The 14,221-nt window shown below is 42.2% G+C and overlaps 1 protein-coding gene across 9 annotated transcripts in view; it reads left to right on the top strand.

Moving 5' to 3' along the window:
• LOC144020088 (axin-2-like) overlaps positions 1 to 14,221 on the top strand; it is a 371,050-nt gene that overhangs the window by 340,573 nt on the left and 16,256 nt on the right. For 5 of the 9 annotated variants that reach the window (XM_077523139.1, XM_077523136.1, XM_077523137.1 and 2 more), the window contains 3 exons: positions 8,366 to 9,310; positions 11,046 to 11,186; positions 13,603 to 13,705. In XM_077523139.1, coding sequence (XP_077379265.1) covers positions 8,478 to 9,310; positions 11,046 to 11,186; positions 13,603 to 13,705 — 1,077 coding nt within the window. In that variant the 5' untranslated portion in view covers positions 8,366 to 8,477. The other 4 variants (XM_077523142.1, XM_077523143.1, XM_077523138.1 and 1 more) reach the window with 4 other exon arrangements.

Below are 14,221 nucleotides of genomic sequence, written 5' to 3'. Positions count from 1 at the left end.
GAAAAGTTTATCTGGCAATCGTAACAGGTTGGAGAAACTGATTAAAAGCAAAGAATTCTAAAGTAGTCTGAACTCTAGGTCATTAAAAACAGACGGAGGAAAGCATGAAGCTGCTTCCTGTCTGTCAGCAAAAAATTCTACTGTCTGTGGTTTCTTTTTTTCCACTTTGCAGCCTAATTTGATTTGGACAAAGATGTAATCTCATGCCGAATTGAAAATAACACACATTTAAGATTGTCTGTCATATTTTATAACCCTCATGTACGTCAAGCCATCCGCTTTTAAAAGATGACAATGATGTAGTTGGTGCACAGATATCATGCCGGAAATTGGGCCAGATCAGTCGAGTGCCTCTTGAACATGCCAGTGCTTACGCTGCTGACCCACTGTGTCATTTAAAGTTCCATCTTGCAGTCAGGTAGGCACTTTGCTTTGGGAAGTGTTGGAAGCTTTTTGCATATTGGGTGCTGGATTGTTTGGATTTGTGGCAGCGGTGTTTGTTTTGGAGAGACCTCCAGAGTAAACAGAGGCCAGGACCTCTTCATATTCCATCTTTCCAACACACACACCCCCACACACACACCCGCACACACACCCCAAAAGACTTTGTAACTGTTCACACCACTTTATGATAACACTTTACAGTGAAAATTTATTTAAAAAATGTGTTTTAAATAAGCTAGCCTTAACCACCAGACAGGCTCACTGTGTGCAGGGTGTGGTTGGCTGAATGTCAGTGTAATCAACTGGTCGACCAGAAAACAGGAAAGGCTTATGGTAAAGCTCATATTTTTGTAAAAACCTGGGCTGCTTCTCAACGGAATGTTGAGAAGTATAATTGAGAACTTGTGAATTCGATTCAAAGTCTGGATTATACCACAAACACAGCGATATTGAAAATGCAATAATAAAATACAGTATTGAATACTGACGATGATAACAGTGGGTTAAAAACAAGACTGCATCCTCTCAGCAAGCACAGTGGCATTTTATATTAAAAACAGTTCTGCGTGTTTGGACACTAACAAGTTAGTTTGATCTAATTTACTATTAACATGTACAGCAATAAGTTGGGTCCTTTTTAAACCGTGACATCCTGACTGAGCAACTCACCACTCACTTTTACTGGTTTTGCATGACCAACTTGTTGCTTGTCAGAAATGAGCCACACCTGCTATATATACTGATCTATTCTATGTGTATTTAAGCACAAAATAAAACAAATAAACCGGAAATAAATATGTCCTATATCAGCTTAAAAAAAGTCAATGCAATAATTTAAAGCTGCTCTGTGGAGCAATTTGCCCAAAAATATCTGTACAATAGTCTTTTTATTTGACCATTTATGAGTCAGACATCTCCCAATTAGCAGATTAACACATTAGTTCTTCACAATTGCTGGCTTGCGGTCAAAGACGAGGGGAATTTCCAACCGACGCTGCCTTTGTGGGGCTCGGCTCTTTTCCTGCTGGACGAGTAGGTAGCTTGACATGTTCAAATCCAAATAACTATGCCAATGTTAGCTATAGGAAATGTGCGTGGTAGCCAACAGCTTGCAAATTTGCCCTTCCACACTAACCTGACCAAGATATGCAACACTCAAAAGTAGGGGTATTTAAAAAAAATAATAATTGATTCGGCAATATATCGATCGTGATATTACAGCGCGCAATTCTCGAATCGATTCAATATGCGGCTGAATTGATGTTAAACATCAAATTTAGATATATTAAACAAAACGTCTTACTTAGGGTTAGGATTCATGGAAGAATGTTATATTAATGGAACATTAAGCCTTAAAGTGTATGGGACAGCTCAGGACATTTTTTAATATGTTGTTTGGAACGATATAATATACACGACAAAATGAGGGGCTCGTCGAGTCAAAACATATTAAAAGAGTATTTCCTTATTTTTATCTTACCCGCCCAAAATCTGGCCATTTGGCGCGCTCCAGCGACCGAATCGGATATTACATCAGCGGAAGAACGTAAGTCAGTGTCTTTGCTTTGCCACTGCAAGCTTATGACTGCTGTGTGTTTTATCATCAACTGAATTTCTACAACGCCATCTCGTTGCGTGGCCGGATTTTGTTGTAATCGAAGCGAGGGTGGCGTGAGCCTTTTTCAGTTCCCTCAAGATGCAGCTCTTGGCGAAAAATGGACAAAGCAAGTACAACAGACGAGAGATAAATGGACACCTGACTCCAACGTCAGTGTTGTATAGCGCACATTTCGAGGAAGCTCCCGGCCCTGAAGCTGTCACTTGGCTATAATGTGGGGTAAGAACTAGAATCTAGAAAGTTAACAGCACTTATTTTAGCAGCTCATGGCAAAAATAACCACTGCCAAATTAATATACAGTCAATGAAAAGGTACCAATTTCTAATGAGGAACTGCTAGCTTTCCATTTGTTGTTACATATACAATTATAAAGATAGTACAATATTGTTGGAAAACAATATGGGCTACTGTATGTATGTGACCTGTGTATTTGCGTGGTTTGGGAGCGGCATGGCGGTTGGCTGTGTCTGTCTCACTTAAAACTTGGAAATATATTTGTCGCGTGCAAAAGCTCATGTGCATTTAAGTTGGCGGTGATCTGCGACATCACCACATCGTGCAACTGCGATTCAAATTTTGAAAAGCCACAAAACCAGTGGTCAACATCGGCCACTCACAAAGAGTAGTTGTCAAACAGTGCATTAACCAAAAATTCAGTTGGGTTTCCCTACAACTGTCAATGTGTGGCAGCCAAGAGCATAAAATCTTGTTTTAAATGTGATGGTCCTCCACCACCTTCAGAAATGTGCCAGCAGAGCACACAATATGTTAGTGACTGAACACAATTTTGTACACTATTGAATCTCAGTAGATCACAGAGAGTACGCCCGTCAACATCATGTGCGATCTGTCAGTGTGAACACGAAATTTAGCACCCGCTATTTTGGATCTTAGTAAATCAGGCCCATACTTTAGAAATTCACATGGGAACTGCCACACAGTGTGCATATTTCTTCACAACTTAATATGAAATAATGTCAGAAGCTGGATTTCATTAGTTGTCTTGTCCTTTACCATCAAGAGAGTGTTGCGAATGTGAATCCTCTGACTTACATAATTATATTCTCCCTCATAAAGTTGATTTTCAACATCAAAAGGACCTTTGAAGTACCATGGTACTGGATCACTGTCTAACCCACTCTCTAAGATTCTGTCACAATGACATAAGGGAAGTCATGTGAATTAAAAGACTAGCAAACAGCTCTTGCCTTTGCTCTCTGTCCAATTTTTGTCAAAATGTCATGCTGTGCCATTTCCCCCAAATGTGGAACAAGTAACTGTGTTAGGATAACAGCTTTGCTGCAAGGCCTGTAAGTTAATATGCATATTATTTGATATATGTGTCATGGAATGTTATCCAGGTTATCTTTTAATCTGTGGATTATTCGTTCTTTACGTTTCCAATTGGCAAATTAGACTGTTTTTCACAAAACACACTCTTAAAAACAGTTAGGTCAAAACTAACTCAATTATGGATCAAAAATATGAGCGATCCACTTTATGGGTCACTTTGATCCAACTTTCTGTGTTGTTTTATACAAAATGACCCTTTTTTTTTTTTTTTTTTTTTTTTTACCCAAGTAAAGGATCTAACTAAAATTTATGAGTTGTTTTAAGGCCTGGATACACCAATTCGACATCAGCCAAATGTGACCGACCCCCCTACCCCCTGTGGCGTCGGCCCACACGTCAGCACGTCGCATAGAAAAATGACTTAAATACACATCGTACCGACCCCGACTATTACGTACCCTCAGTGCATGCGAGAGAAGTAATTCCCCTCCATACCATCAGCGGCGGTAGTCATTATTCCTAAAGGCAAACAGAAACCTCTTTATTGGGACGGGATATAAAAACATAAACAATGCATACTGGTTACTTTTTCTTTCACGATGTCCTTCCACGTGAATGACACCCTTTGACAAAATTTTTGCACAGTATCATATATAAAGGTAAATCCTACCTGCTATATCCAGTCGCATCCCCATGTCATGCCATAGATTGACTTTCATACCTTTGTCGGCAAACCTTTTAACAGTAATATCATACAATGGCTGTCTCTTGAACCAAAGAGATAAAGTCATCTTATTGATCTTCTGTCCAGAGATATTGTACGTTCAAAAGCGGAGGGTACAGCAGGGTGATGATGCGCAAAATGAACGGGAAAAAAAAAAAGTACCATCAGTACTGTTTATTCACGTTCGTCACTTCCTCTTCTTGCCTTGTGCGCTGATTCACTAGCTAACAGCCAATCACAGTGATCAAATGCCCCGACGCTGATTCATCATGTCAAATTTGCAGGAAACACGCCCCGACGTATTCCAATTCGATCTGACTTTACGACAGTAATTTATACAGTGATTAAACGGCGCATGCCCAACGCTGTCCGACTGGTGTATCTAGGCCTTTACACTAAAAGACCAATTTCTTGACTCAAAGTTGGCTCAAATAGACCCAAGTAGAGGATCAGTCTTTCCATTTTTGACCCATAGTTAGGTTATTTTTTTTTTACCCAACTGTTTTTAGAGTGCATAATGGAAAAATGGGTCAGAAAACTTAAATGGATTTTAATAAATAATTGACGACCCTAATGGGGATAAGTGGTATAGAAAATGGATGGATGGACCTGAAAGTTTAGTAATGAGCACCATTTTAGCAAATTTGCAAATCATTACAAATGTCAGCATTGTGGTACTCACAGTGTTGTACCTGAACGTGTTCAATGAATGAAAGTTTATGAACTTGTTCATATTTTGTGCCAACGTGACCTGGACGTAGTGCATGTTTGCTTCGTGGAAGTTTCTATGAACGAGCTCATTCTGGGGCAAATGGACGGCTTTGAACACAGTTAATTTTTTATCCAGGTTGCCAGGTTATCTCATGTTAGAAAAGCAGAGTAAAACACCGCAAACAGGTGGGAATACCATTATGTGACAACCGCAGTGGTGATGAACGGTCGCAAGGTACATACGTCATCAAAATGAGATGCATGCTTACCCGATGTAACTCGCAGCACCGCTATATATTTCTTGCGTAACAAACGCGGAGCGTATGTGATTCTGCTGTTCCGAAGAGTAACACACAAGAAGAAAAACATCCATTGTATATTAAATACAACTGAATACAACACATGCTTTGTTTATAAAACAGCGCTAGTGCTAAAGTCGATGGCGGATCCTATTCAAATGCTAACAGAAAATTAGCATCAACTTCTGGAGTGACATCCCTCAACTAACGGATATTCAAGTCAAGTCAAATCATCTTTATTTATCTACACGATTGGAAACACATATACTGTACAGTACACAGGTAAGACAACACTGCTAAACAGTACACATTTTCCCAATCTGTAAAAAAGGAGTTGTATTTTATGCGACCTCCTTCCATCTCATTGTAATGCATGCATGCACATTGCATGGCACCACACTGCCCCTAAAAGGCCAATGCACGCAGGAACCGTCTTTATATATATATATATATATATATATATATATATATATATATATATATATATTAATTGTTATGCATTATTTAATTTAGTGTACAGTATTCTTCTTATATTACTCTCCTACTAATTGCATTTCTCATTGACCTTTTACGTTGACTTCATTTTGGACCAATGAACTTAGTTAAAAAAAAAAATTGAAATTATGAACTGAACTATCCATCCATTTTCTTGACCGCTCATTCCTCACAAGGGTCGCGGGGGCTGCTGGCACCTATCTCAGCTGGCTCTGGGTAGTAGGCTGGGGACACCCTGGACTGGTTGCCAACCAATCGCAGGGCACACAGAGACGAACAACCATCCACACTCACACGCACACCTAGTGACAATTCGGAGCGCCCAATTAACCTGCCATGCATGTCTTTGGAATGTGGGAGGAGACCGGAGCACCCGGAGAAGACCCACGCGGGCACGGGGAGAACATGCAAACTCCACCCAGGAAGGTCCGAGCCTGGACTCAAACAGGAGACCTCAGAACTGGGAAGCAGACGTGCTAACCACTCGACTACCGTGCCGCCCTGAACTGAACTAGTCTATTAATAATTTGTGAGTTGAACTTTGAACTAGTTTGTGTAAAAAAAAAACAACAACAACAAAAGTTTCCCAACACTGGGTTCTAATAAAGGTTAATATTCAAGCTTTTATCAGGTTATGATGTAATGATCCATTCCTGTATGAAATCAATGACAAAAGTGTTTGATGTTTGACTGTAATTGTGATATTGTGTTAATATCAATATAAATATTATTCACTGTTTGTCCGATCGCATTGCTTTCAACTCAGTCATGTCATCACAAACTTATTGCCAGAACTTGAAAACTGTTTGCTATATTTGTTACTGCTTAACGCTTACCACTATTTTGTGGAAAACAATACTCTAATTGTGTTGTGTTGTATTGTGTTCCAGTTCAAAGTTGGTGTGTATAAACGCTGTGAGAATACAGTACAGTACCAGAGTATTGCTGGGCAGACCACTTCTGACGTTCCAAAACCTCAGGGAGTTAGCTCGATTGTCTGTCTTTGATAAGGTCCTAGTATACGCGTGAATTGATTTCTTTCCCATAACATGCATTTCTTAAATGAGTTCACTCCCAAATGTATGTGTACAAAACCATTGCAACATAACACGTTAAACGGAACCGTTTGTATCGATCTGCCTGCATTTTATTTCATATGGTTAAGTTAATATGGCATTTTCGGTAAAAGGATCTAGTCGCGTGTTGTTATGTATCTTCCGGGACCAGGCCAGCCTTTTTTCTTTGAAGTCCACGCTGTTAAACCTCCAGCGCTGTTGGTTTAGAAACATCACTCATGTGTTCTGTTGCTCGATTCTTGACACTTTACCTGAGCTGAGGCTGAACACATTGAGGAAGACGCATGTTTAGTGTAATGTGTGCCTCAGTATTGTCCAACTTGATAAGACGGAGGAGAAGCGCCGGGTGCGAGTGAAATACAAACTGTCGGGACTCCGGACTGCGTAAACTTTGAACGATTTCGAATGCGGCAGGCTGGTGGAGAACATGGATGGTAAGTTGTAGCGAAGCTGTTCCACAGGCCCCCTCTCTTGGCCGCTTTGATGTGCTGCTGCTCAGCTTTGAAGTTGAGAAAGCGGGGCTATGTTTCTTGTTTGTGGGCGAGAAATACGGCGAGATAAGAAGCTTATGTGTCTGTGTGCGCTTGTGCGCGCGCACGTACTCGTGGCTCAGATTTAAAAAAAGAAAAACGACCATTTCTCTGTCTGTGCGCCTCCTATAGCTGGGGGAAAAGTGGGATGTATTCCACAACCGGAGCCCCCTCCTTCTTTTCGTTTACCTCCTCCAGATTTTGACACCCCCAGAGAGCTACATAGGGACCGTGCCTGCCGCTTCTGAGGTAATTTGTTGAATGGGGTGGAAGGCTACGTTACAGTGTTTTGCATGGAGAAGGGACACGCGTGGCACGGCAGATGCGGCTCTTGATCGCATTTTGTGTTGGATTACTTGCCCTGCCTGAGAGTTGTGGACTGCCATCAACTTTTCAAAAATGGAATAACTAAATTTTTGAAATGCATTGCCATTGGATGTGACCTGCGATGGTATGTTGCTTTTACGAAGCGCTTTGTTGAAAACTGTCATTCTTCCACATTTGTTTTTATTTTAAAATTCTTGTTCATCCGGATGTGAAATATAACTTGCAGCGACTAAACAAATGTGGCATCCCCCTCTTCCGAATCGGACGTCGGCAGCCGTTATAAAGCTGTAACTATAAAACCGTAATAGCCTCTATTGACAAGCATTTTGTTATTGATCGCTAACGTTTACGCACAGATTTTCCCGCGGGGCTGCTTAGACCTTGTATGGTTGTTCTATGGTCACGTGAGATGCACTACTGTATCTCCACTCGTACCTGGAAAGCTGGACAAAGTGTTGGACTCCGAAACCGTGTGACTATGTGCGTGTGATATGGCACGGTCGCAAGTGGGAGTTAATTAGAAATGAAGCCAGCGCCGTGGATTTTAAACACGTGTAAGCCTCAGATGTCAGAATTTGGGTATGATGAAGAGTTAATACTCAGGTTTGTTTATTCTTCTAAAATGTTTTGATGTGACAGATCCACTGCACGTTGAGTATGTGGGCTTCATTTGATCTCTCATTTAGATTATAAATAGACAAATGAAACGGGGAAAAAAAACCTTTTTATTCTCTGGACCTTTTGAGTTTCTTTTTAAATAAGAAAAGAGGGACTGTTTACTTGATGTCTTCCTTTTGAAGTTCAGCAGGATATGGCTTTGATTAGATCAATACTTTGTGTGTTTCAGAGTGAAGAGGAGCTGAGAAGCTCCCCTGCTGCTTTTAGAGAGTGAGTAGGATTAGGCTGGAGCTCAGTGGAGGCACCACTGCACTCTCACAGAGGCAACCGGAGCTGGAGCCATGAGCAGGGCGCTTACGGAGCACATCAGCAGTAGCTTCCGAGAAGATGCCCCTCGTCCTCCGGTACCGGGAGAGGAGGGAGAGTCGTCATGCTACATACCCAGCCGGTCTGGAAAAATGAAAGCCCTTCATAAGGTTAAAGATAACCCCACTGCTGCTGCGCTCCCCGGCTCCACTCCAAGGAGGAACGAGGATGGGCTGGGGGAGCCAGAGGGAAGTGCGTCCCCGGACTCCCCACTGATCCGGTGGACAAAGTCTTTGCATTTTCTTCTTGGCGATCAGGATGGTGCTCAACTCTTTAGGACCTTTTTGGAGCAGGAGAATTGCGTGGACACTTTGGACTTTTGGTTCGCATGCAACGGCTTCAGGCAAATGGACTTAAAGGATACCAAAACAATGCGAGTTGCCAAAGTTATTTTCAAACGGTACATCGAGAACAACAGCATTGTTGCCAAGCAGCTCAAACCCGCCACCAAGACCTACATAAGGGATAGTATTAAAAAACAACAGATCGACTCTGCCATATTTGACCAGGCACAGACAGAGATCCAGTCCAACATGGAAGAGAACGCTTACCAGATGTTTTTGACCTCTGACATATACCGCGAGTATGTGCGCACGGGCTGTGAGAACGCCGCTTACACAAATCATGGCACACTTGGCAGCCTCAAGCTTATGTGTGGATACCTTCCACCTCTTATGGAGGAAGAGGAGTGGAGCTGTCATGACCTGAAGGCAAAGGCTTTAGGTTCGGTGGTCGGACTTTCAGCTAAATCCTTGAGGGCGACCGCTGCCATCCGGGCAACAGCTGAAATTATGGAGAAGAGTTGCAGGTAAGAACCGTTTTTCCTGAAGGACGTGTCTTACTGCACCGGCATGTTTGTTTCTATGTTTTCATTGGATACTTTACTCATGTCAGTTCTTGTAAAAAGCGGTGGAGGGAGACAGTTGATCAAAGGGTCCCAGAATAGCATTCCTTATGTTTGTCCCCTCCTGCCTTGCAGTTAGTTAAGGGGTTAGAGGGTGGGGTGTATTGGGTACAAAACATCAATGGAGCTGAGGCTTCCTTTTAAGTAAATGGTGTCTTGCAGGTAACTCTCTGCTGGCTTATTCAAGTTTCCTGTGCTTTGAAACCCTTCCTCTGTTGCAGGCATGACTTCACACACCAAGTGCCAGACTATTACAGCTAGATGTGAAAAAAGAAAGTTTTTCAGTTAAGCAGTATGGTTTTATGTCTACAGTTTAGGCATCCAAAGTCAGCACCTATCATCATCAAATGTCTTTCATCAAAAGAACTACTTGTCAAACCACTAGTTGTAGTGGCTAACTAGTTCTAGAGACGTCATACTTTTAGTAATTGGCTCTGTAGGAATAAAGAAGTCATTGAAGACTATAAAAACACATAGTACAGTACTTGTCCGTGGCGTTGTCGATTAGAGATGATCTAAAACAGATGTAGCTATTAATTTGCATGTTAGTCTCCGTGCTAAGTTAGCAGTCAGTAAGCAAGTGGTTGTTGACGAGTGTGCCGTATACTTTTTTTTGTTTTGTTTTTAGTGAAAAATTACATGGCAAACAGAAAGCCACCTCTTCTCCCTTGCATCACCTGTAGGACCCCGTTCTGTGGCCCTCACCACGTCTGTAGGTCAACCCATTTCCATCTCAAACATGTGTAACTAATTTTGGCACTGCACAGATTCTCTTTTCTCATGTTTTTTCTTCTTAGATCTCCCATATGCAACTCCAGAGTGGTAAAAACATCCTCAGCTCTGTACCATAGTTTCTGCCGCTACTTAGTGTGCAATTGCAATTCAACACTTTTATCTCTCCTGTTTGGAAAATAAATTGCTTGTCAGAGACTAAGTATGCTTTGTGGGAAGAGAGAAGAGCGGAGGAAGTGAAGACAGTAATGGGGACCACGGAAGCAACAAGAGATGCAGAAAGAGAGTGGGGGTGCCGAAAGCCCAGCTGTGCAAAATACCTGACTCTTTGCGCGGACCTTCCAAAGGTCAGGTTTGTGCTTGGGGCCTACAGCTTTAGTCACGCTGGGGTTCTCCTCTCAGCACTCCCAGCAGAAGGCATTCTCATAAAGAAAGGGGCCCTCATACCCCCTTTCCCTCTCCCCCCACCCTAGCAAAAGCTCAAGTTCCCCCTACCCCCACTTCCTCATCCACCCCCTTCACCACTACAACTGGAATGCAAAACAGCAGGAGAGTAGATAGTCACACAGAAAGATTTAAGGAGAGCGAGGGAGTTTGAGAAGGGGAGGATTCGCAGAGTAGTTGGAGGGAGCAAATGCGAGAATATGGAGAGCAGGGAAGGGTTGGCATGAAAGAAAAGAGAGAGGCAGAGCTCTACTGTGGATGACACGGTGTTGTGTTAATGACTCATATTATAGAAATCTACTGAGGACATCGTCAAAACAAACTTCATGTTGTCCTGTTTATCTTCTTAATTGCACTGAATGCGCATCAGAAGCAAACATCATTCCTATGACTTGTTCTCACACACTGCACTGCAACACTGAAAAACATCACTTCTAAATGTCAATTCTCCTCTTGTTCACAGGGCACACCGTCGAGGAGACAATGCCAGCCCGTATTTTGTCAACTCTGGCTACATCTTTGCTCCCGCCACCAGTGCCAATGACAGTGAGATTTCCAGTGATGCCACGACTGATGATTCAATGTCAATGACAGACAGTAGTGTGTAAGTGTTTTTATCTATATGCACTCCTCAGGAGATAATATGGTGACTTCAAATGTTGAATTTCCATTCCACTATCTGGTCAACTATCTGTGGCTGTTATTCCAATGTCTAAATATGTTTGGAAACATTCAAGTTGCGCATTTCTAGCAAAGAGATGTGAATAATAATATTTGGACTCAGCTTCTTTTTTTTTTTTTTTTTTGTAGCAGACAGCTGTAGCACATTCCAAAAATTGGTCTGCGAATAATGTAATTACACAGGTAATTAATTCGATTAATGTGGCGTTGTCATGGCCTCCAGGGTGAGAACTGCGACCGGCATTATTTCTAAAGACCTTTTTGAAGTTTATTTTCTGATGCATTACTTGCGGGAGAGTAGAGGGGGAAAATATGAGATTGTCTTGATGTGGGTGGGGGTGTGGCTTCATTCCTCAAAGTTGAAATTCATTCCTCCCACCCACCCTTCTGCCACAACAGCCCTGTTTTTTTTTTCCTTCTTCATATTATCTAATCGCTCTTCTCTTTGAAGAGCTAAAGGAGAGGGGGAGGGAAATGGCCATTTGGGCCTCAAGACAAACTCACTGAAAAATGTTGGCACCAAATGAAAGGAGGCTTACTCACATGGTGGGTCGGTTTCCTGCCACTGGCCTCTGTGGCGTGCTGAGATCATGTGTCTGCAAGGCTTTCACAGGGGTTACTCATTGATAGACCTTGGGACAGAGGAATTCCCCCCTGGCCAGACTGATGCACCCCCAAAAATCACTTCCATCATGACCCGGTCCACCACAGCGTCTCTCTGTCACCTTCCAGAGCCTGTTGCGGGACTGCTGGGGCTCAAAGTGCAAGAGAGTGAGAAAATAAAGTGCATGGAGTATAAAGGGCTTAACTGAATCGCTTTCAGCCTATTGTTGGGTGAGGGGGGCTTAGGGGGATAAAAGGGTGGCTGGCTGCTTTGAAAATGACTTGCACAACTGAATAGGAGATCCCCATAAAGCAAGGGCCCATGAAGCCATGAAAGAGTACGTCTGTTTTCTCTTCCAAAACCTACACAAAGCATCAAGCTGCCAAATTGTATCACCATTGTGCAGACAGTTTGAGTTGATTAAAAGCACAGTGAGTTGGACATTGGCTCGATATTGTGTTGGTAAAAGTAGGCTTCTTGTGGGCCCATTTTTTTTTAGTTTCACTTCACTTTACCAAGGATGACGTAAAGTTGTTGGAGAAACAGTTTTGCTGGAGTGGCACTTAACGTATTGTGTAATAATGCCAGCCTGACTGCAATAATAATGATGATGATGTCAATAGCCATCCTTTTTCTACTTTTTGAATATGGTAGTGTGTCAAATGTCATTCTTTTAGTTATGTGGAGAGATGTGTATCACAGACCTTGGTCTCCGCGAGCCACGTTTCTCCTGTCCTTGACTACAGTTCTTTGTATTTCCACCCAAATGGATTTCAGTAATACAAAAAGAGCTTCTTCCTCTTTCATTCGAGGGAACAATTTGATTAGTGGTTAAAAGGCGCTGTGCAAATTTGAATCTCATTTCCCAGATAAAGAACAAGAAGAAGAGGATTTTGGGGTGGGGGGGGATTTGACGCGGGCTTCAGTTTTTGCTTATATCTTATTTATGGATTTACTTGGACGCTGGGGAATGTTGCAGTACCAACTTCAAACATTACCTTATCTTACAAACCCGCCTTTTGATGTTGCTCAGATCAGAGGCTCACAGTAAAGCGCTTGCCAAACGAAGATGGCAGTGGGTGCATATGTGCATGAGTGTGAGATTTCAAAGCAGCAGCAGAAAAGTAGCGTTTGGGCTAGGTCAGACACTTCTGAGCGGCCAAAATGGCCAAGATAATTGGCTCAGCTTAAGTGGCAACTGACTCGAAAAGGCTAGCAAACTGGAGAAACTAAAATTCCCTTAATAATTGCTTAATTGTCAGCAGGCTAGAACGTCTTCCTAATGACATGCTCTATATCAGTGATACGAAAAAATGTTGAGATTAATGCATAGTATTCGGCTTTATTAAGAAGTGCTGTCAAAGCTGACAAGGGACTAATCTTATCAGGAGGGCTCTTTTGAAGTCCACAGGAGGGTGTTTAGCATATCTCACCCCATTGTTCTGCTGGGTTTTGTGATGTGCGTTTTTGTTGCCTTGGCTTCAAAAGATGTGAGGCCTGTTGACTTTTCTGTAGTGTGAATAGTGGTGTGCCACCGGGGGATGATGTGTTAGTCACTTTACTGATGAACGGCTTCCCACCCAGCAGGGTTTTTGTTTTTTTTTCCACCACAACTGAGATTGGCAAATGGTCCGAAAGTACCAGCAGTCAACACTAGGTTGTTAGTAGCGGAGAATCCGTTAAGTTTGGTTGATTTAATTTAAAAGAGACTGACTTATGTATTTTTACTTTACAGAGATGGAATCCCTCCTTATAAGTTGGCCCCTAAGAAACATCTCCAACGAGAGATGAATCGCAGTGTCAAGATCAATGGCCAGATTGCACTTCCCCACTTTCCAGTAAGTATCTTTTTTTTTTTTTTTTTTAAACGTTACATAAGTTAACTGTTAAGGCCTAGATACACCAATCCGACATCGGCTAAATGCAACCGACCCAGACGTCAGCATGTCGCGTAGAAAAATTAGGTAAATACACACCGCACCGAATCCGACTATTACGTACCTTCGGTGCATGCGCGTGAAGTAATCCCCCTCCATACCATCGGTGGCGGTAGTCATTCCTAAAGGCAACCAGAAACCTCTACGGGGGCGGGATATAAAAACGTAAACAATGCTTACCGGTTACTTTTTGCACAGTATCGTATATAAAAATAAATCCTACATGCATCCAGTCGCATCCCCATGTCATGCCATAGTTTGTAGGGCTGGGCATCGTTTCAGATTTCCAGAAATCGATTCGATTCACAAGGGCCTAATTCGATTCAGTTGAGGAATTCATGCAGAGTAGCTATTTTAGACAGTCAAAATTACCAATGCTGCAAATAGTAAAAACTTGTTACTCTAATTTAATGCATT

This window comes from Festucalex cinctus, chromosome 6 (genome assembly GCF_051991245.1).
Source record: "Festucalex cinctus isolate MCC-2025b chromosome 6, RoL_Fcin_1.0, whole genome shotgun sequence".
NCBI classification, from domain to species: Eukaryota; Metazoa; Chordata; class Actinopteri; order Syngnathiformes; family Syngnathidae; genus Festucalex; species Festucalex cinctus.
The sequence above is the reverse complement of the archived record's forward strand: the minus strand, read 5'-3'. Positions and strand labels throughout refer to the sequence as shown.